The sequence below is a fragment of the Astatotilapia calliptera genome, chromosome 4, assembly GCF_900246225.1.
Source record: "Astatotilapia calliptera chromosome 4, fAstCal1.2, whole genome shotgun sequence".
Taxonomy (NCBI): Eukaryota; Metazoa; Chordata; class Actinopteri; order Cichliformes; family Cichlidae; genus Astatotilapia; species Astatotilapia calliptera.
Window position 1 is genome coordinate 26,093,775 of NC_039305.1, and position 23,027 is coordinate 26,116,801.

General features: G+C 41.2%; 3 protein-coding genes across 3 annotated transcripts in view; 2 read left to right on the top strand and 1 right to left on the bottom strand.

Moving 5' to 3' along the window:
• Positions 1-259, bottom strand: part of ntn1b (netrin 1b) — a 48,930-nt gene extending 48,671 nt beyond the window's left edge. Inside the window, exon 1 of the mRNA XM_026165798.1 lies at positions 2-259. The gene's annotated coding sequence lies outside the window, so the exon portion shown is untranslated. The remainder of the gene's footprint in view (position 1) is intronic.
• Positions 260-3,204: 2,945 nt separating this feature from the next.
• Positions 3,205-13,530, top strand: LOC113021238 (phosphoinositide 3-kinase regulatory subunit 5-like). The gene is made up of 18 exons (XM_026165786.1): positions 3,205-3,324; positions 5,424-5,541; positions 6,042-6,142; positions 6,238-6,306; positions 6,417-6,555; positions 7,312-7,381; positions 7,523-7,700; positions 8,031-8,202; positions 8,295-8,363; positions 8,463-9,259; positions 10,215-10,340; positions 10,860-10,991; positions 11,103-11,196; positions 11,315-11,391; positions 11,490-11,583; positions 11,675-11,754; positions 11,844-11,962; positions 12,976-13,530. The coding sequence occupies exons 2-18, from the start codon at positions 5,433-5,435 to the stop codon at positions 13,121-13,123; spliced, it is 2,574 nt and encodes an 857-aa protein (XP_026021571.1). The 5' UTR covers positions 3,205-3,324; positions 5,424-5,432; the 3' UTR covers positions 13,124-13,530.
• A 219-nt stretch (positions 13,531-13,749) lies between these two features.
• Positions 13,750-22,064, top strand: pik3r6b (phosphoinositide-3-kinase, regulatory subunit 6b). Its single transcript, XM_026165792.1, has 19 exons — positions 13,750-14,124; positions 14,316-14,411; positions 15,778-15,890; positions 16,047-16,115; positions 16,244-16,379; positions 16,459-16,528; positions 16,621-16,804; positions 17,550-17,697; positions 17,777-17,869; positions 17,981-18,320; positions 18,406-18,502; positions 18,583-18,687; positions 18,765-18,875; positions 20,397-20,499; positions 20,591-20,664; positions 20,743-20,830; positions 20,945-20,997; positions 21,118-21,218; positions 21,300-22,064. The coding sequence occupies exons 1-19, from the start codon at positions 14,109-14,111 to the stop codon at positions 21,442-21,444; spliced, it is 2,142 nt and encodes a 713-aa protein (XP_026021577.1). The 5' UTR covers positions 13,750-14,108; the 3' UTR covers positions 21,445-22,064.
• The last annotated feature ends 963 nt before the right edge of the window (positions 22,065-23,027 follow it).

A 23,027-nucleotide genomic window follows, 5' to 3' on the forward strand; every position in this document is an offset into this window, starting at 1 on the left:
CAGGGCCAAGAAAACTCCACCTAGACCACTACCTCCAAATATACAGCTCAGCCTGAAAGTGCAGGAGAACTCCAAAGAATTTGGAGAAACAGCCTATCCGATTTAATCCGCAACTACTGCTATAGTTATACTTCCCCCCCTCTTTAAAAAACCCAGAATAAAACCAAGATATGGCAAATGCCCAGCTGGCTCTGACCCTCCTTCTGCCTCTGCCTGTCCACTCAGTCACACCTCTGCCCACCTCTATCTCCTTCTGTCCCATTCCCTCTCTGTTATAATAGAAAAAAGGGGGCTCCGCTCATTCAGTCAGGAGTCGGAGCTTTTTTTTTTTCTTTTTTCTTTTTTAATGTCTCGACGTCGGAGATGGAGCAGCGACATCGTCCGACATATTACGTGAACTACAAGCTTAAAAAGCAAAGTCGAAATGAAACTTAAGAGTCATGCAGTCATTTGATTTTTTCAGCTACCTCTCTCTCTTTAATCAACAGTGTATGTATGTGTTATTTAACTAAGATACAATAATAAAAAAAACACGTCTAAGATACCATCAATGACCACCGTGGTTTCATCGCTGGTCTTTAAACCACATCCTTATCTTCACGCACAGGAAATCAGCTGCACGTTTGCAGCCCCAGTAAGCTGCAAGTAGCAAGACACAACCTTCCTTTTCATGTCGTTATTGTCTAATGTGCCAGCAAGGGAGTGATGCAACATTGCCTAACAGGCACACTGTACATTAAAAAAAAAAATCTGAACTGTCGTCTCAATGAGATATATAATGAAATATTACATATAAACAGCTTAAAGCCATCTTTTTTTTTATCATAGGTTAACTTTTGTTAACCTTGTCTTCAGTTTTAATTGGGATTGTTATTTTTGGATTCCATTTATTTTATTTATTTGAACAACGTTGTAAAGTCAGATAAAGTAAGTGTTGTGAAAATATGAACGAGTACTTAGAATGTCTTGATACATGCTCAGTCATCCAGGTATAACGAAATCCTTTGAAGGGAAAGAGCATCTTTGAATCAAGGAGGGGGGCTAAGGATACGTCTTTCACCATCTTACAAAGCTGTGATTGGAGCCATTCCCCATCTCTCTGTAAATTGTACGCACCATGACAATTTAGATATTGAAAATGACCTCATGGCCCATCATTCCCCAGTTGGGGAAACCTCTGGTGTTGGAAACTGAAGGAGTCACACACAAGTGGATGAAATGGATTAGGGATAGGGACTATAAATATATATAGTATTATATATGTGTGTGTGTGTCTTTTTTTTAACCATTGTTTATTTTTGGTAACTTGTAGATAAAATTTTACTCTGATTAATGTTTTTAGAAATTGCTGGGTTGTTGATAGGAAAGGGGAAGCTGATAAATGTTTCAGAATTGCAACACTCTTTTGGGTGTTTACGTATGCTGTGATAATGTTAGGTAAAAGAGGAAACATCACAAAACAAAAGCAAATGTAGCACATTGAGCATCACTACTGATACACAAAGCAACAATAAGTTACACTCAGCAGTTTATTTCTTACATTGTGCTAATATTGCGTTGGACTACCTTTTGTCTTCAGAGCTGCCTTAATTCTTAACGGCAGAGACTGATAAAGGTCATGGAAATATTTGCTAAAAGGGTTTGTTCTGTATTGACATGACAGCATCATGCAACTGCTGCAGATTTGCATGTGCATCATCTGTTAAAGCACATCCCAGTGGCGCTATATTGGATTGAGATCTGATGACTGTGGAGGAAAATTGTGCACCGTGGAGGAAAATTGTGCACCGTGAACTCACTGTCATGTCCAAGAAAGTTCTTTATCCTGCTGGAAGCAGCCAGAGAAGATATGAACAATGTGGTCATAAGACAGTGGATATGGTCAGCAACAATACTCAGGTATGCTGTGGTTTTACATGATGCTCCGTTGGTACACAAAGTGTGCCAAGAAAATATTCCTCCCACCATTACACCACCTGGATGGATCCATGCTTTTATGTTGTTTACTCCAAATTCTGACCATATTATTTGAATATTACAGCAGTAAGAGACTCATCAAACCAGGCAGTGTTTTTTCAGTTGACTAATTTAGGTGAGTGCATGCAAACTGTAGCCTCAGTTTCATTTTCTTAGCTATTAGGAGTGGTGCCCAGCATGGTCTTCTACCGCTGTATCCCGCTTCTCTTTGGGGAGCACCTAAAATTTGCTGTCCCCCCAGTGCCTCCCCTGACAAGACTGTCCTATGTTGGTAATACCTGTATTAAACATGAGCACAAGAGATGAAGACACCCTACAATGAGTTGAAACATGAACGTGTTAACTTAAACAGGCTATTATGGATCTCAGAAGCGATATCAACTTTAATAGCAGGAAATTAACCAGGCACATAATTATTTTCTTCTTCTTATGTTTTTAAAAAGGAAAAACAGATCAGCGACAGCTTCAGCTCGCCTCTCTTTGGTTTAAGCATCTAATGGGTTTACTGTATTTGCCTGAAACCGCCAAAGCTAATTTTGCATCTAGAAGGATTCAAAATCTACTTAACTGACATCCTACCTCACTTTATCTTCCCTTTATTCTACTCACACAATGCACTAGAGGGAACTAGAGTCCTGCACTCAGGGCACAGAGAAGATGCACACATCTAGTTCCCTCTGACACTCACTGAATTATACCATGTGAACAGGCATTTACCAGTAATGGCATAAATATGTTTCCTACTAAAGGGTTTTCTTACCAGAAAGAGTAGCTAACATCTCTTGGTGTCATCAGAAAACTGACTGATCCTTTCATTTACCAGAGACTGTTCAAACTGGCCATTCGCTGCCACTTACTACCTAAAACAGCTTTCCTAACTGCTGTATGTGCACTGCTTACACTCACATAGGCCATCCAAAGAGGCTTTGGCATGCTGTGGAGTCTGTGTTCAGAAATTTATATGAAATTTGTGTGATTGATTTCTCTATGTAAAGGACTAAGAACCCCAGTTTTTATCGCCTTATCTCTGGGGACTGACACATTTGATCACAACAGTCTAGACGTTTATGGCACAATGTTGTGAACAACTTTAGTCAAATGAGGTCTGTCTTAAAAAAAGACTCCTCCTACTGCTTCAGCACAATGTCTTGTGTAAACTACTTCAGCATAAAGACTCATCAAGTTCCTGTTTTGCAGCACATGCTCTCTTAGCTGTGCAGTTGGAGGGTCTATTTTTGAAAAGCACCAACACAGGAGGATGTGGTCTCCGTATTGTTTCCCTTCGTTGGCGTTTCTCAGTTGTGGTACATCTGGGATGATCTAGGACACAGATTACAGTGCTCACTGGTAAGATTTATCTCGCTTTGCTGGTTGTCTCTAATTTTATGCGCATTAAAAACATTTAAGCATCAACTTGCATGTGCATCTCTGCTCATATCAGGCTGTCTGTAACTCGTTTTAGAACGAGCATCTATCACCCAGCTTATAAGAGACCTAACGGCAAACTTTAATTCAACCTCTGCAGATTTCCTGTTCCTCTTCTTTTGTTGAAAGCTGATGTTGATGTAACCAGGCTGTCACGCCATAAAAATACATTTGATTGGCTTAAAGTGCAGCAATCCTATTGTGTCAAGTTCCCATCAAATAATGGTATTTTTTTTTTTTTTTGCATTGTGGCACGTCATGTTTACATGGCAGGCCTGAACAATATAACCTGAAAGCATACAATGGATTAACACCTGCTTCCTCAGTGGACAATTGATGGACTTGCTCGCTGCTAGGGGATATGCCAGGTAGCTGCTGCAAACAAATACTTCCAGCATATCCTTGTTGGTCATGTGCTATGTGCAGATGTAGTTATTTCGTGCCCTGCAGCTTTAGATTTTAAGCTTGAACTACGACTACGAAGCCACAGCGTGACTAAAAGTCATTGTCTGTGTCAGTGACTTGTTTCATGTTCCGCTTTAATTCCTGTTTTTCTGTATCCTCTGTTACGGCCGTTCCCAAGTAGAGGATGTGTGTCTCTGTGTTTGTGTGTGTCTTCATGTACACAAACACATTACACAAAGTTTGAAATCATTACCTATAAGAAATACCGTAGGCAGCTGAAAGTAAGGGATATGTGGCTGAAACAGCTCATTAGACTGGTGATGTTGGTGAAAGGTTAGCTGAGTTCATCTGACCATGGAAGCAAGCCCCTTAAAAAAATAAAAGTTCGGCGTCACCACTATGTTGCAATACTGTGAACGCTCTGCATGTCTACCCATGTCTAAAGAGAGTAGTTCCATTTTTCTTTTAAAATTTCAACTGGACTCTTTATCCACATTTCAAGCTACATATTTTTGGTTGTTGCTGAACTCTTTGGATAATTTGCTATTCAAAATAATGCCTACATATTTTACACTGGGCCTGCTGTCTAAAACAAGCTGTTGTTAATCTTCTTCCCCTTCCTTTAAGCTAATTGTCTTCTCATTGACTGCCTCTGGTAAACAAGTTTGGACAGCAGGTGGGTGGGGCTGTTGCGCCTGAGATAACCGTATAAGGGATATCCTATCTCAGTGACATCATATGAAGCTGAGACAAGAAAAAAGTGCTGGAAAACACATGTTTGGAGCAGTCTGAAGCCTTGAAACGTTTTGCTCACATTATTTCATTAGGCATGCTTAATATGAGCATCGACAATATATATATAAATGACACAAGATGTTCCCTTTAATTTACACTGTGTGCCTCAGAGAGGCCTTTTCCCATTTTGATTGGTTGAGATTAGCCCATTTTTCCAGTTACAGCTTCCTTAGAAAAAGTACCAGGGGAAATATTCCTTCTCATCCATGTCATAGGGTGTGATCTGAGTTAAGTAAATACTGCAGCAAACCATGTCTCAGGGGAATCTGCTCATGCTGCTACCTACTTCACTGTGCGCTTTTTATTGCAGCTAAATGTGTGAACGCCCAAACCACAGGTGCATGTAAGTGAATTCCAGCAATTCTTTTTTCTTGTGCGACCATGTTTACTTCAAAGTCACACATTTGCTTGATTTAGGACTAAAGAGGCTCAAATAGGAAGTTGTCCGTTTGTAAGTCATTTCCAACTTGCTTGTGAGTCACATGAATGTGGTGTCACCAGCTGATTTTAAGAATGAAAAAGTAGAAGTTGTTGAGCTGTTTTCCACCAGCTCATCTCCGGTCCACTCCCCCAGTCTGTGACTCACTGGCATTACTAGGAAGTGCCAGTCTGCTGTGTTTTTTTACCCTGCTGTGGACACTGGTTGGACACTTGCTGTTTGCTTGTGAGAGCAAGTGTTGGTCTGGAAAGGGATAAACAATGATTGTAAAGTGTGGCCAGCACCATCAGTGGGAAGTCTGAGTGACTGAAGAGACCAGAGACCAAAAGAGACCAAAGCATCAAAGGGAGTAATTTAGCTTTTTTCTATTTGTCTGCCTCAGTAGAAGACGATGCAGACGCTGGATCAGAGCTCGTGCACCGAGGATCGAATCCAGCATGTCCTCGAGCGCTGCCTCAGTCACCTGGGTGTCGACACTCCTGACACACAGCTCTGGAAAGGTAGGATTCAAAAGCAAAGCTGCTTTTAATGGTAACACCCCAGAAAATGATATCATCAGCCCAACAAACCACTATGAGGGGCGGGGGAAGACATGTTAAGACTACTGGTGGAAAAACTGTAAAACTATTTAAAATAATATTATTTAAAATATTATTTAAAATATTAAATATTTATTATTTCCAAATAATAATAATGTAATAAGACTTATACCCTCAATGAACTGGGAGCTGTAAGAGAAAAATGGGAATTGAAAGTGGTGACACACAGAATGAGCAAGTATCCGGTTATGCAAGATCCTTTTTTAAAATTTCTAACTAAAAACCCTTCATTGAAAAACAGGCAGCAAAAGTGAAAGTGGCGTCATCGTTTTCAAGCATCTTTCTAACTATAAGCCGAGTACCTGAACAGTCTGTTTACTGGTTGCCATCAGACTGAAACCTAAAAGGAGAAATACGCAGCTCAGTTCAGGTTTTTTAAAATTTCTCTCTGCCCTGACTAGCCGGACTGTGCATCAATCGCTGGTCTTTGGAGGAACTTGTGAAGAGAGATCCCCACAACTTCCTCATCCTTCTACAGCAAATACTGAGGAAAACAAAGGAGGTGAAAAGCCGAAACACCAACATCAATTTCTGCGCTGTTTATTGCTATAGGAGGAAAGGCAGTGGTTTCAATTCAAGTTTTTTCTTCCTCTACAGGTGCTGGAGCAGTGTCAGTATGAGCTGGTGGTGCCGCTCTCGCTCTTGTTCTCTTCCACCCTCCTGAGAGTGAGTTATTATTTACTGATCAGGACAGAAATGAGAAGGAATCCTCCCATTATCAGCTGCACAGTAAAAACATTTGTGGAACTTACATTAACACTTACTCACTCTTGCAGGCTCCTTACTTGCCAGCAAACAGTGGCGTGCTGCAGGACGCCAACCTGTTGTTCCATGGTTTCCTGTCCTGGCCCGAGCCCTGCAGTTCTGCTGCTAAACGTCTGCTTAATGTCATCCAGCAGGAGCTCCGAGCACCAGGTTGCAATGAAACTAATATGCACAGCAGTAAAATATGAAAGACATAACAATAGATACCACCAGTAGTTACTACTAGCTAAGTGTTTATACAATAATAGTGAGCGTCATTGGCAGCAAAGCCAGTTTAATAGAAACAAAAAGAAGAAGGTTGTATCCTTTAATCAGAGAAGGAGGAAGCAAACTGAGTTCAAAACAAAGCAGCTAACAGATAGTTTAGAGTTAACTCAAAGCTACTTATCAGTTTAATGTTAATCAGACTTGGTTAATCAGGTAATCAGACTTGACCAAACAATCCCAAATGGTGGTTAATTCTGCTGGTAAATGTGGAAACTTCCACCAGTAGAATTAAGTGCCACCTAATATGAATCCACTTAGTGACTGACTGCTGTTGACACTTGTTATGTATTTAGTAAAATCAGTTTATAGTTTTGTGGTACTACTTTCTGTGTAAAGTAGAGAACACCAAGTGTGGTGTATGTGCGCATTGATGTGCCTTTCCTCAAAATGGTTATTAAAGTAAGCTACTAACAACCAAAAAGGCATTGTTACTTTACCAGTTAAGTTATAAGAGAGAATATAACAACACTGAAGGTCTAATAGAGTTCATTTGGTGTTGACACATGAAAATATAGAAAACACTGGTTTGGTTAATTACCATGTGACCACATGGAGGCAGTGTCTCCCTGACAAAACCACCTCATGCATTCATACTTGTAGATCCATGTATGTGACCTTTCTCCTATTTGTTTGCTGTAGGTATTTCATTTCAAAGACTGGTAAGGACGGAGCAGGGTATTTCCCATGAGATTCACGGCTCTAAAACCATGTAAGTCCACGAAAAATGTAATGATTACAGAATGTGAGTGAAAATATTAAAAAAAAGATCTGTTAAATGAGTTAAACATTGCTGATATTTCTGTGCGCACTAAACATTTGCGTGTGTGTTTGTGGGCGTTAATGTATGCAGCACGGTACTGCTGGTGAGTCCAGATGATGATGTTCCTACAGAGGTGCAGTCTGTCTCCGAGCAGCTGAGTGCCTCCCAGCATTGCAGCAGAGACGTCACCATCACTCTGATCCTGCACAGCTTTCAGGCAGCTCTGGGCACCAAACATGACCTACAGGAGCTCCACAAAGCCCTGCAGGTGACTCCTCACTGACTGTTTTGGTAACACTTTCTAATGTGACTATACTTTTCAATTGCATATTACTTAAAATCACTTACTTAAATTTGCCTACGGTATAATTATTTCTTTGCTTCCTGTGAAAATCTGACTTGCCTCCCCCTTATTCTAGCATACCGCACCTTTATTTGTAGGTAAATATTATTATATATTATATGTAATTTTACTGTATTACAGGAGAACTACATCCCTAGTTGCAAGCTGTAAATATCTAAAGGTTTTTCACAATTTTTTCCCCTTAAAGTTTTTTCTTTGTTTGTTTTTTTTCTTAATGTTTAATGTTTCTTTCAGAGTAAGCAGCCTGAGGAGCTGGACCAGATTCTGCAGTCACTGACAGAAAGCATGGAGATGGCAGCCTCTGCAGCAGATCTTGGATCAGCAAGAGAGGGAATACTCCAAAGAATGGAGAGGCTCAAAGAAAGCCTTGCTATACCTGCTCGTGCCGATGAAGGCACAGACATGGGTAGGTCAGGGAATAACATGAAATAACATGAAAGCACTATATATGAAAATGGCGCTGTTCACTTTAATCTCAGTATTTCCTCTTCTCATCAGGAGCTGTTGACATTTTCACGCTGCCCTTCCCCAAATGCCACAAATGCCACTGGGAAAATGATAACTTTGGTAACAAGCTCAGTTTAAACAGATTTATGACTAAAGCTTCCTTTAACTGAGCTACAGGATAATCTGCTAACGCTAATCCTGCTCTTTGCATCACTGCAGATGTTCTGAAACACATTCTTGGAGCTCAGAATGACATGGATTCATCAGACTGTTTCCTTAAAACCGGACTTGACGATGATGACAATAACGACACCAGCTTTGATGAGGAAGACGAACCGGAAGGAAACAAAGATCATCCTGAGTTTCAAAGTCATCGCATCTCCACCGCGTCCTCGTCCTCCAGGGACTCTGGCTATTCTCTGTCTTCCAGCTGGTCTGTGCCGTCTGGCTCATCGGGTGTGGAATCGGGCGAGGAGACAACACAGGAGGACATAGAGGAAAGACCAGACAGACAGCCCAAACCTAGAAAGAAACCAAAGAAGAAGTCTAGATCCCTCCTAGGCTTCTCTTTGCTTTTCAAGCCCTCTCGCAGTCCTAGGGTTTGCCGCCGTGTCCAGAGCATGGCCTACCACAAAGACTTTGAAAGAACTCAGTCACACCTCAAACCCTCCAAAGTTCATCCCCTTCATGAGTCCCCTGCTCCCTTGGATCCTCTTTCCCCTCAAAAGCATTTGTGCGTCCGCAGGAGACCGATCCTGAGTTGCAACGAGGAGGATCTGGTAGAAGCACCTACCCTCGTCAAGGTGGTGGTGTTTGGAGGTGACAGAGAGGCTGGAAGGCTGGCCAGAGCCTACAGCGACCTGCATCAGAAAGAGAGCAAATGTCCCCAGCTCACCAAGGTGTGCAAGCTGCAGTTTTACTTTGTTCCCACCAAAAGACAAAGTGGAAGTCCGGGAGGAGGGCACACACCAACTGAGGAGCGGATAGTAGGTTTAACCAAAACCACTACCTCTGTGGTGAGAACATCTGCCGCCTCTGCATCTCAGTTTATCCCGTCTTTTATCTCCATATGTTCATAGATAGGATGGGACCACTTTTAAAGAATAATCCTTAAAACAACTTTTAATTTCATTGATCAGCTATGAATGAGTACTTTATGTGCCTGGCTCCAAAAAAAACGTCTTTTCATTGTTCATAATAAATTCGCTTTCTCTCCAGGACTTAGACGTCAAATATATAGACTGTACATTAAAGATGGATGTAGCCAGCAAATTTATTTTAGTTTTGTTTCGATACCTTTATCTGAGCGTTTTGCCTGCTTGCTGTTTGTTCAACTTTACAAAACCAACTTGATAAGAACTTCATAGCAACACTTCAAATCATCATACAATCAGCTTCTCTCTAAATAGATTCATGTCAAAATTGATACTGCGTTGCGTTAAATAAAACTTCAACAAATGATATTTTGACATCATTAATGAAGGGAGGCGAGAAGTCACTTTCTCATAGATTTCTTAAAAGTCTGGAAGAGAGGAGTCGCCCCCTGCTGGTAATTAGAACAATTTCATCAGACTGTTCCTTTATGAGTGGTTGACACTATTTCTGAACATTACCCAAAGCACTGGCTGCTGAGTTCGCATTAATCTGATTTTGTAGACATTTTTTTAACAACCTGCCATTTCTGAAGTTTTCTCGTTATAAACTTAAAACTGATATATACACTCAATGGCCAGTTTATTAGGTGCACCTTGCTAGTACTGGGTTTACAGCTACTACTTTTAGAGATTTTTGGTCCATATTGACTTGATAGCATCAAACAGTTGCTGCAGATTTGTCGGCTGAACAACACACCGGGTAGCATTAAGCACTGAGTACTGTAAAATAACAGCCATGTTTTTATGGCTGTGCAAACAGTTTGGATAATAAAATGTCATTAATATAATTGAACAGACAACCTTACTTTTCATACAGGACTCAAATGGCCTTGCAGTGGACGACTGGACGACAGATATAGCTCACATGCTGGGTATAATGGATCCCTGGTATGAGCGAAATGTCCTCAGTCTGCTCAGCTTGTCCTCTGACGTGCTCTCTCAGGTATATTTTACTCAGTCACCATCACCTCTCAGTGTTTCATACGCCACACAGTAGAAGTCTATAAAAGTCGCTGATGTTTTTCCAATCACTATCCTTAAGTGATGAAGTTGAATTACAGGGAATAAAGAATCCAGTGTCCTTGTTTTAATTTTTCTTACAGCAAACTAGCACTAAAAGTAAGCTAGGCCTCATTTTGGACACATCCTTTGAGGTCTTGTGAGGCACTTGCTATATGAAAGGAGCAATGAAATGGCTGGAGATCATGGTGATGATCATAGTAAATCTCTCAGTTTTTCCATGTGTGGAGGACTTTTTGGAGATCTGAAAACACCTCATGAGCTGAATCAGTTTTGTGGGGACTTTTCAGTGTTTCAGAAGTTCATCCTAAAAATAGCGACCTTTTCAGTTCTCCTTATACCAGGGGCGAGTTGGGCAAAACTATTTTAATGAGCATACTTAATTTATGCGCATGCTGCCAACATAACAACATAGTTTGTTTTGTTTTTTTAAATGACTCAGGCGGCCTCTAAGGATGACAGCGTATCGCACAGCAACAGCGGTACGGAGCAGCTGCCCCTGCTGGCTGATTTGGTGCTTTATTACTGCAGACATGCAGACCAGCCTGTTCTGGTGCAGCTTTACCAGGTTGAGGTCAGAGCAGATTCATCCGCACACACACACACACACACACACACGCAGACAGACACATACACAGGCATGCACAGGACACAATAACCATGAATACTTCCTTCCTCTGCACAGCTCACCCTGGTTGGAGGAGAGAGGAGAAGGGAAGTATTTATTCAGTCTCTGGAGCTTGGACACACGGCTGGAACCAGAGCTGTGAAGGCCATGGGTGAGTCACACTCTGAAATCAGTCTGTGATGTCTGTAATCAGACAGCAGCGACACCATTCAGGCAAACACACACTTTTGCACATGTGCGTCTAATTTTGCCTTGTGTTCTTTCTGAAGGTGCTGCCAGCAAAAGGTTTGGCATTGATGAGGAACGAGAGGCTGTCCCTCTAACACTAAGCCTTGCATACAACAAGGTATTGTTCCCACACACTCGTTTCCTGCAACACAAGCAATAAGATGATGTTTAAATTCACAGCCTGGCGTATTTCCTTAATCTGTGACTCGGCAACAGGTGGCAATCAGTGGGAGGAGCCAGTGGATCAATAAAGAAATCATGTGCACATCGATTAATCTTCACAAACAGTGGAGGACACCTCAGCAGCTCGGTGCGTGTGATTCCCACTTCTTCTTTTGTTTTTTTCTTTGTCTTGCCTATGCTTTGTTGTAAGTTAAGCTATTCAAATATTGCCTGTGCAGATTCAGCAGAGAGCCTGCAGCTCACAATGACTGAAGTCCTGAAGAGGCAGTGCTCCAAGTCCAAAAAGGGCTACAAACAGGTGAGGGTGATATTAAATGTGATGACGTGCTCACTCTCCCTTTGAAACAACCCCCCTTCCCTTCCTCACACTTCTTCTCCCTCCGGCAGCACATCTCAGTCTCAGAAGTGAAGGTGGACAAGATGCAGGTGAATGGGAGCGATCCCGGGACGACGTTTGCTGTGTGTTTGGATCAGGATGAAAAGAAGTTTATTCAAAGTGTCACCAGGTATAAAACGAAGCATCACCTCTGACTTTGGTGGCAGAAAGAATTCCTCCTGCATTTTAAAGCCTTGGAAAATAAATATACTCTGATGCGTGACTTACATGAAAGGATCAAAGCAACGTGTTAAAATTACACTGTTACAAGCAAAAGATGTGGACAGATGTTGAGCTGCTGATCTTTCATATTTATAACTTGAAAAACATATCAGCTCAGTCTTTCATTTGCCCTCTTTCTTGGGACCCCTACACAAAGAAAACACTCTCACCAAACTTCAAAATACTTTAACTTCTAATAATGTCTTGGAGCATAAATTGATAACAAAAAATAAATTTAGTAATTTTATCCAGACTTCCACAAAAACCTTAGATAAAAAGCCCAAAGCTGGTGGATTTATTACAGTTTCTTTATGACCTTTCTTTTCTGTTAACAAAATACGAAAAATTCCCAAGACCCACTTTAAGCAACAGGACCAACTGGCTCATTTTAAAAGCATTTTCCAGTCCTGCTTCTTCTTCTTCAGAAAGAAGGACACCAGATGAGCTGCTGCACTTTTGTATTTGTGCATTACTGTAGCATTAACAACAAAACCTTTAAGGTTTCAGCCCCAATTATGAAGCACAATAAATCAGCAGCACTTAATATACTTGATTTAAATATCAACTGAACAAAGCTGAACCAAAGTGTGCTGTATATGTTATCTTTTGTTGTTGTCAGTGCCTATATACTATTTATACGCTGTCCTTATGTATATGCTGTATATATAGTAATTAGTTCACTGTCCCTGATTTATTCCATAATTTATTCCAACGTCTTTGCACTCAGCACCATTGCACAGCTACATACAGATATGCCACACATGCTGTTATTTTCTGTTTTATGTAATCTGTTAAATGCATTGAGAGAAAATGATGGGGATGGGGGGCAAATTTCTTTCTTGTGCCTCCTTTTTCTCCGAATGTGAATCACAACCTCAGCGTCTCCGAGTCTAATGCAGTGTTGCTCTGTCTCGCCCGCAGGTGTGAGGTGTCTCTGTGCTGTAAGCCGGGAAGCGGTTTGGATTGGAGGACCTACCAACCGCTGCTGGGCCAAGTTCAGCCTCTGCACCCATCCTACTGCTCTATGCTCTGCCTCCCCATCACCTCTTTCTCGTCCTCGTATCCATGACCAGCTCGGTGCCGCACTGAAGAAGAAGAAAGCTGTGGGATTCTTTCTAATGCTGGGATGTTTGAGGACAGGGACACTGTACAGCTGGTGAAAAATAAACAGACTGACAAAGAGTGACATTTTTTCATGCGTGCGCCACAATTGAGATTAAGGTGTGCCGCCTTGTTGTTAAGGAAGTGTACGCATCTTTTTCTTCTGACACACTGGCACGCTCACTGCATACTGAGGAATGTGGGTGTACTTGTCGGTGTGTTGGGGGATTTTACAGGTTCTTGTCTTACCGGCACTGTTTGTGTAGGGGTGGGTTAAAATCTGCTGTGGGTGATTTGAAAACTGATTACTTGAGTACTAATGTGTACATTTTCAAGTCAATAATGTTGTGTAATAAACTAAGTTATTTATTCTCATGTGTTGTTGGTTTTTTAAACCTTCATGAGCATTTGCATTTCACTTTGTTTTTGTAGCTCATCCAACTGAAATAAAGACTACACTCATCTGTTTGGATAGTGACGTTTTGTTTCAGAATTTTATTTCCTCCAATAAGTTAATCACACCCTGCCGAGCATGCTTAAAATAGCAATGTGATGATCATCATGGCATTATGTCAGTAACAGGAAGCAGCAGGGAATATTCAGGAGGGAACTGTGTTCATACTTACTTGAAAACGCTCGCTCGGACAGAAGCTTCTGTAGTAAGCTTTGGAGAAATGCTGCACACAGAGCAGGAATGAAAGTAACAATGCTTTGCACGATGCGATGTATTTATAGCTGAGCCAGTCATCGGACAACAAAGCAGAAGTGCACTTACCTTTCACTGCAGGGTATCAGGTATTTGTACTCAGTTCAATTTTTGTCGTTTCGGTTGCTGGGCTGTTGGGGACTAGTGCTGAACTCTCTCCTCAGAGGAGAGGGCTTTTTGTGATTTGTTCTGGTTTGAGTCAGCTGTGCTAAAATTAAGCCTTCAAAAACTCTGAAGAGTGGAAAGGATGGTCGATCCCACAGGTGAGAGTTTTCATTTCTTCATGGGCATTCTCGTTTCACCAGTAAAAGCTGCAGTTTCGGAGTCTAGAGAATGCAAACAAAATGTGTGTGTGTGTGTGTGTGTGTGTGTGTGTGTGTGTGTGTGTGTGTGTGTGTGTGTGTGTGTGTGTGTGTGTGTGTGTGTGTGTGTGTGTGTGTGTGTGTTTTAACAGCTAAAGAGGACCTCTCCTCCACTTGGGACTCCAGCTTGTGTGATGATGTCCAGGCTCTTTTCAAAGAGATGAAGAGCGAGAGTTGTTCCCACAAAGGTATCCACTACTGAAAGTATATAAGCGCGCTGAAATCAAAGTCTGAAGTCAAAGAGCAACATAATGGATTATTAAAAACTCGTCATCATTGCTGAGAAACGTGTTTGTCTAGTAAAACAGACGCTTCCGTTAGCAGATAGTTTGCATCAACACAAGCGATCATTTTAACAGTATTGTTTAATTACTAATTATAATAAATAGATTCTAAAACTGTGATATATTTCCTTATCACTTCCTGTTTTCCTTCCCTTTGTTTACAATCTATTACACATACAGTCACTGGACACTTTATTAGGCACATGCTCCTAATACTGGGATAGACTCCTTTTCCCTGCAGAACTGCATTAATTCAACAAGCTGCTGGAAACATTCATCAGAGGTTTTAGGTGTATGTTGACGTGACAACATCACTAAGCTGCTGCAGATTTGTTGGCTGCACATCCATGATGTGACTCTCCCAGAGATGCTCTGTTTGACTGAGATCTGGTGAGAAGGCCTGAGCCTCTGATACAAAGCAGAATAGATCCATGCTTTTATGCTGTTTCATGTAAATTTTGACCCTACCACCCAAATGTTGCAGCAAAAATTAAGATTAATCAGACCAGGCAACATTTTTTCAATCTTCTGTTGTCCTGTGCAAACTGTACTGTAGCCTCAGTTTCCTGATTTTTGGTGGCAGGAGTGTCAGTCTGTTGGTGGGGCCCTGTCTGCCTACAAGGTTTAATATGTTCATATTTGCATTCAGAGATCCTCTTCACCTTGGCTGTAACTAGTGGTTATTTGAGTTATCATTGGCTTTATCAACTTGAAGCAATGTGCCCCTTCATCTCTCAATTCTGGACTCAACAAGACATTTTCACCCAGAGAACCGTCGCTAGCTGGATATTTTCTCGTCTTCTGATCATTCTCTGGAAACTCTTGAGATGGTTTCCATGATCAGCAGTTTCTGAAATACTCAGATCATGGTACCTGACTGGCACCAACAACCATTCTGATGCTCGATTTGAACTTCAGCAGGTCATCTTGACCTTGTCCACATAATTAAACCCTTTGAGCTGCTGCCACGTGATTGGTGGATTAGATATTTCTATTAATGAGCAGATGAACACGTGTACCTAACAAAGTGGCCGGTGAGTGTAAAGTATTAACACATGACTATGTGACTCCTAAAGCTGTGATTTATAGTTTTGAGTGAGGGATACCTAATTAGGGGCTGCAGAGCTTAGTTATTTTAAGCTAATTAGCTAATAGTAGTGGTATCAACTTTCCACCCTTTTCACACACAGTGGGGTAATTTAGCTGCTAAAATAGATAGTCACACTTATCTGAGACAATGCAAGCAAACTACTGTCTGCCTGATTTGCAGGAATGCTGGTATGGAACCTCCAAAGGAAGGTGGAAGTCAATCCTTCCTGCAGCCTTTCAATAATCTCAATTCTGGTCCAAAAGCTGGAGAAGACGTTAACAACAGTTTCCAAGGTTTGTCGTCCTTCATCAAGTCTAGTCAAAATCAAGTTGTGCAGTTGTGCAAAAGCTGTGCATTTAAAGACTTTCTTTTCTTTACTTCTGCTTAAAAAGTACAAAATGAATTCAGATACTGAATTCTTGTTTGTCTGGGTTTTTTGGCTGGTGTAGCTCCATGAGAAAAAAACCTACATGTCTGTCAACCCAGTGCTGCACACGCTCTACTATGTAGTCATTCAGGTAAGACGCACTTGGCAACACACAGCTGAAAATACGATATTGGTCATGAAAACACTGCAGCAACAGCAACAAGCTGTAAATAATGTACAAATACAGGCTGAAAGGCTTTTCTGTATTTCAATGTCCAGTCAGGTGTCACAATTCCTAAAGGTCTTTATCACAAAGCGTACGAGTGTTTGGGGAAACTGCTGATACTGCCATCGCCATACTCCACTGTGGCTCTGCACACTCTGAGGAGCATCAAGATGGAAATGACTGCACCAGGTATCACATATCCTTACACGCGTGACCTCGATACTAAAATCCGCCCTCACTCTTACCAGACAAACCCTTTCCTCAACAGGATCTCTGTACCTGAAGAGAGTCATCGCAGAGCAAAATATCAAGAGTGAGCATTTTGCTGCCAGGGAAAAGTAAGCAGGCCATATTGAAAGACCTCCAGACCTGTATCAGAATGATTCAACTGTATATCGCAACATTATTGTCTCCTGCTTGTGTCCTGCAGAGTGTTTGTGCTGGCAGACCCAGCTGTGTTTTCTGTTTCACTGGAAGCTACGGTTAAAGCATACTTGGAAGTGTCACGCCGGCTCACAAACACACGGACTATGGAGAAAAGTGTGCTTTTCCGTGTGCTGGAGACAGGGTTAGGGACGACCTGCCAAAGCTCCAGACTAGCTCAAGCTCTTGAGGTAAATACATCCATGAGGGTGCTTTGGACAAAGAAACAGTAGTGATCCCCAGAGGATGAATCCCATTCATTTTCATGATCCCAGATTTATTATTTACTATGTATATAAATATAAACATAAGCTACATGAACTAATCACCCATTAGTTCAAATGGTGTATATGTATAAATCAGGTTTCATTTTCCAGGTTTCAAAAACAGAACTTTAGTTCACGCCACCTTGATTTCTATAAATATAAAAAATAACATGTAATGCTCAGAAAAATCAAATCAAATCAAGGAAAACTTAACAAAATTAACTTTTTTTGCTGTGAGTTTGAGTCCAGCACTGAAAGGATTTGTTTTCCACTGCACGGTGACACGGTGGTTAGCACTGTTACCGCACAGCAAGAAGGTCCTGAGTTCAAATCCAGTTTGTGTTTACGTGGGTTCTCTCGGGGTACTCCAGCTTCCTCCCACCATCCAAAGACATGCACTTAGTGGGGATAGGTTAATTGATTCATCTAAATTGCCCATGGGAGTGAATGTGAGTGGGAAAGGCTGTCTGTCTCTGTGCATTAGCCCTGCGACAGACTGGCGACCTGTCCAGGGTGTCCCTGCCTCTCGCCCTATATGACAGCTGGAATAGGCTCCTGCGACCCTGAAAGGGAGAAGTGGAATGGATGGATGTTCCTGTGTCATTTTGTTCCCTTATTCACATCAAGCTATTCATCAGGATCTGATGTGTTCCCCTAATTTTTTTTCCAGGTTTTAGAGGACCATGATGTGAGGCAATATTTCCAGGATGTGGTTGAAACTGTGAAGCAGAGTTTACAGCATGGTCCCGGCAGTCGTGCAGATTATCTGAAGGGGCTGAAGCAGATATACAAACACATCTTGGCTGCCTCTGAAAAAGGTCTGAGTGTAGTGTGTTATAACACAAGTTATTCTAAGTGGAGATAATAATAATAATATTTCTTATCAACTTCTCTCAGATGTATTGCATGATGAACAAGGTCCTGTGTACAGCACTACAGTGCCCTTGCCAGAGATGAACTTCCTCATGTGGACAGATGAAGAGATGCTATGTGAGCCCATCAAACAAACAAGAACTGATGCTTCATATCTATAATCTTACCACACATACAAGAAGGCTGCAGTTTTACTTGAAACTGACGTTAAATTTGTCTTTCCTTAAGGGAATCTGTTGACAGACTTTGCCCTACCTTCTGGCTCCAACTCCATTAAGGATGACAAAGAAAGGATCTCAAGAGACAGCGGGATAGTGAAGGACTTAAAGGACTCAGACGAAGCAGAGCAGCTGCCTTACACGGCTCAAAAGACACTGCGGGAACGGAGAAATGCCTTGAAGAACTCAAAGTCTGCAGAAAAACTGAGTCTGATGGAGGAGAAGATGAAGGAAGATGTTACCGGAAACTTGCTTCTACTCAAAGAGGAGCGAAGTCACACGGCTCGAGTTGTGGTACTGGGGGATGACAGCACCCTGGGAAAGCTCACCAAGGCTTATTACATCATACGGTGAGGATCCCAAATACTGGAGTGTGTGTATGTGTGTGTGTGCATGCCCACTTTTAAATAAACTTTTCTAAAAATGTCCATACAGCAAGAAAGAGGCCAAACGTAACATGCTGACCAAGAAACTAGACCTGCAGCTGTACTACATCCCAGTCTCTGATACAGAGGCTTCACCGAGTTCACCTGTGAGTTACACTGACACATTCAAAGCAGCTCTGACAGGTGTGAGTGTAGAGGACTACGTAACTCTTAATACTCCTCACAGGATGAGAGCAGGTTGTCTTTGGCGTCCTGTTTGGAGAGAGTGGATCCGTGGTACAGTGTCAACGTTAGCAGTCTGGGAGCTGCCATCCCGACGCTACCTGAGCTGGTAACCAACTGTAGCGATTACATCTTATTAATAATAACTATATGCAGTCCATCTAATCCTGTCCGCCCTTTGCACAGCCTTCTGTTTCCAGGAAACCGACAGAGCTGAGCCTTTACTTGTTGGACACCCTGTGTTACTACCTTCGCTGTGGGACACAGCCAGTTAACCTCCCGGTCTATTCAGTTAAGGTACAGCAGAGCTATCGTGTGTAGATATTGTGTTTTACATGCATTTAAATGTGGAAGGCAAAGAGCAAGGCTGGCTTTTCATGTGTCAAACATCGTAGCAGAATTCAGCTAAAAAGAAAATAATAATAAATAATGTCTATTTTTCTTACTTAAAGCTGGACTTGTGTCAAATCGTGTAACTGCGTGTTGAATTTGAGTTTTAGAGTTTGGACAATGAAATGTTTTCCTGCTGATATGGGGACTTAGACATTTAGTATTAGACCTCCTGTGTCATATCTTTGTTTCATAATTTCTCACATTAGTTTTATTTGTGTGTGGATCTTTGTATCATTTTCAGTGAGTTTCAGTTCTTTTTCTCTGTTTCTAATGTAGTAATATCAAAGTTCACAGCCAAAACTGACTTGGCTTGTTCATTATTCCAATAATAGATGAGGGAACAGCCAAATTTTCAAATTGTATTCTTAAGCTCCTGAACCACATAGTTCAACTCACAGAAAGGTGAACCAGTCCCTGTGTTTGCATCTGAGGGTTTTCCCCTCTCAGGGATTCACTTATGCAACAATTTCTTGTTGTTGTTGTTGTTTTTATGACTGTAACAAATTTCATGTTGATCTAATTTAAATGCTGTGTTATTTTTGGAAACTGTTTTTTTTTTTCAAGTTTTAGCATAAAATATTTTTCCTACAGTGTGTGGATAACAAATCTGAGCTAAGATGAGAGAAAATGTTTCACTTTATCCACTAGGTGGACCAAATCAGAGTACAAGAAATGTTGATCTCAGTTCATAATAACTTCACAAGCTTTTTGGTGACATGCACTGGCCAGTTTATTAGGTACAGTTTGCTGAATTCATTATTTATGAAAAAGATTCAACAAGATGCTGGAAACCTTCCTCAGAGATTTTGGTGTGTTGATCCACGATAATGTTCAGTTTTGGTGAACCCATTCTAATTCTAAAAGTATTGTGACTCTGATTGTAGATTTAGTTTCCTGTTCTTAGCTGACAAGAGCAGCGAACGGCGTGGTCTTCTGCTGCTGCAGCCCATCTGCTTCAATGTGTTGTGTGTTCAGAGATGCTTTTCTGCATGCTTCGTTTGTAAAGAGTGGCTATTTGAGTAATAATTTCATTCCCATTGGCTCAAAACAGTCTGGCCAGCAGACCAGCAGTTTCTAAAATACTCAGATCATGGTGCTCAGTTTGAACTTCAGCACGTCGTCTTGACCTACATGCCTTTATAAACATATGTGACTTGATCCTTACTGCATGCCTGAATGCACTGAGTTGCTGATTGTTTGACTCCATATTTGCATCAATAGCAGATGAACATGCGTGCCTAATAAAGTGGCAGATGGGCGTCCAAATGTCTTTCCAGCTCATTCACTGTTTCCAAACAAATTCAAATGTTACAGCTTTAACTAAACTAAGTTTAGCAGTTACTTCTTCAGTGTAGAGTCTGGTAGGTGCTGTCATTCGTTTGTTCACGCTGGTTTTTGATTTGATTAAATATGCCGTGTGTTTAGATGACCCTCTCCAACTCTGATCTGGCCTCAGTGGAGGAGCTGTTTGTGTCCCACCTGGAGGCCGACATCCCAGATTTCAGACACCTTAAAGACCGGCAGCAGAGTATGTGTGCGAATCTTTCTGTGCATGTGTGTGTGGATATTGATGTAACCACGGTAACAGATGGCGACATAAACTGGCTCGTCTTTGACAGGGGAACCTTCTGTACGACAAAAGAAGTCATCGGTGGAACTCTTTGGCGTGGTTCTGTCGGTCAACTACACAAAGGTGCACCCCTTATCCTTTTACACTCATTAACACTGTCACACTTGCACACAGACTCACACTCACTGATGTTCTCAACAGGCCACTTTAAGCAAACGAGACGTTAAAGGAGAAGCATCTATGACCTGGCGTGTGGTGATTACCTCAGAGCCGGCAGCTTCAGCGTCAGGTTTGTTGTTGGTTTTCTTTTTTTGTTTGGTTTTTTTTTTTATCAATTGCTTTATTTCAGTGCAATAAGAATTATGTGGAGAAAAAACTGAGTCATCCTTTTCATTTTGTTTAGGGGAGAGTTACCTGGCTGCAAGGTTTGACTCTCTGAACCCCGCATACAACACAGTAAGACGTTATTCTCTTCTGCCTTGGATTATTGGCTAGTTATATCTCATTATGCATGATGCAGTGGAAGTGCTTTATCCATATCTGAAGGCAACCGTTAACTGAATCTGTTAATGATAGAAAATCGAAACTCGAAACATCAGCATCAGGACAATGGAGCAACGAACACTCTGCGTGTGTCTGGACAAAGACCCTCACAGGATATACACCAATGTCCAAAAGTAATTTTATGCTTCTTCTGTTTTTACTTGTCCACTCTCGCCCTTTAAGAAAAACTAACATGCTGCATTGTTCTTTTACAGAATAGAAATCTCTCCATGCTTGGACCCGGGTTGCACCATTCGGTGTAGGTACAGCATCGGCAGCGAGCAAGAGCTGCCACTCAGCAAGTATCTGGACAAAGTCATGTCACTGCCAATCAACAGCTTCTCTGGTGTCAGCATGTGAGGGACACAGGCTGACTGCTTCACAGTCATCTTAATGTTACATTAGCAAAGCATATCCGTTCACCCATCAGTTCATTTTCTTCACCTCGCATACAGTTCAGGGTCGTGGTGGGCTAGAGCTAGAGGCAGAAGCAGGTCACCTCTACATTGCAGAGTAGAATCATCTACACTGTCTTGTGTTTAGTAACATTAATGTTAATCCCTTTGGATCCTCTTAATTTAGTAACACACGATTATTTGGATTCCATTATCTCTCTCGCTAACTGAATTCTAAATGCCTACAAATCCTGTGATAAGAGTTAACGGATCCTCTACAGGAGAAAAAGTAGTTAGGTTCTACTAACTAAGAATGCAGAGCAAGTCTGCATGTCGAAGTATCCCAATGCATCGATCTACCCCTGAATGTGTGAATGTTAGAGGTGTGTATGCAACAGGAAAAAAGTGCTTGTATGAACAGGCGTGATTGGTTGAATGAGGCTTGCAGTAAAATGTGCTTTGAGTGTTTGTATTAAAGCTCTACATAAGTACCTGTTCAGTTAATTTGCTTCAAAGACAAAGTACTACAAGTATCCAAGTGCTTGTTACCTGTGGCCATTTTTCAATAATAAACTTTATATTTTATAAGCTGGTCGTGGATTTTTTATGTCATAAATCAACTTAATCAGTGCAATGAAATACTACAATAATGCCATGTGGCATCCAGCAGACGAGGTTAAAGTCCCACATGCTGGGGAGGTAAAAAGAAAGAAGAAGAAAGAAACATATATGTGATTTGAACCTCTTGATGTATGTGAATTTTTAGGGTTGAATCAAGTTGAATCACCCCATGTGACACCTGTTAGAGAGCAGAGGTGTAAAAAAACAGCATGTGCTGGAGTTTGGTATTTTCTGCTTTGTGTAGGGTTGCCAACTCCCTGAAAAATAAATAAGGGACACCTCGTGGCCAGGGCCGGGCAACCCAGTTGTCTTCACCCTTCCCAGTGTGGTAGCTCTTTTTTTGTGTGTGAAATTATTTTTTAACCATTTGACTTGAATTTGATTTAAGCAGATGCATATTCTTTGTGATATGACCATATGGGAAACAAATGATCATTTAGCCATTTATTTTTAGCTCACAATGACAACATTAACACAGTAAAACAGGTCTCTTTCTTAAACAGAAGCCTGTCATGCTTAACTTTTGAGAATATAAGTAAATCTTTCTTTAAAAGAACTCTGTCCTACTTAACTTAAAATTATATAAATTAATAGAAAACAATAGAACAAAAAATATTCTTGTAACAGTGCACATTTAGTGCATTTAGTACAGTTGGCTTCAGTTGAGGTATTATTTCAGCTTTTCTAATGCTAATCAGCTGCTCCTGTTTGTAAACCCACTTGTTCCCATGATTACGCATCATAACTCATCATCATTATTCATCTATGTATTACTTTTATGTATTAGTGATCTATTTGTTGTAATCATTTATCCTTGCAGTTGTTTATTACACAAAATAAATTATATTATCACACTTCTGGCCACATAGCGCTGATATTCACTGCACATGCCCATCATAACCTTAACCAGAGGGTTTAAAAAAAACA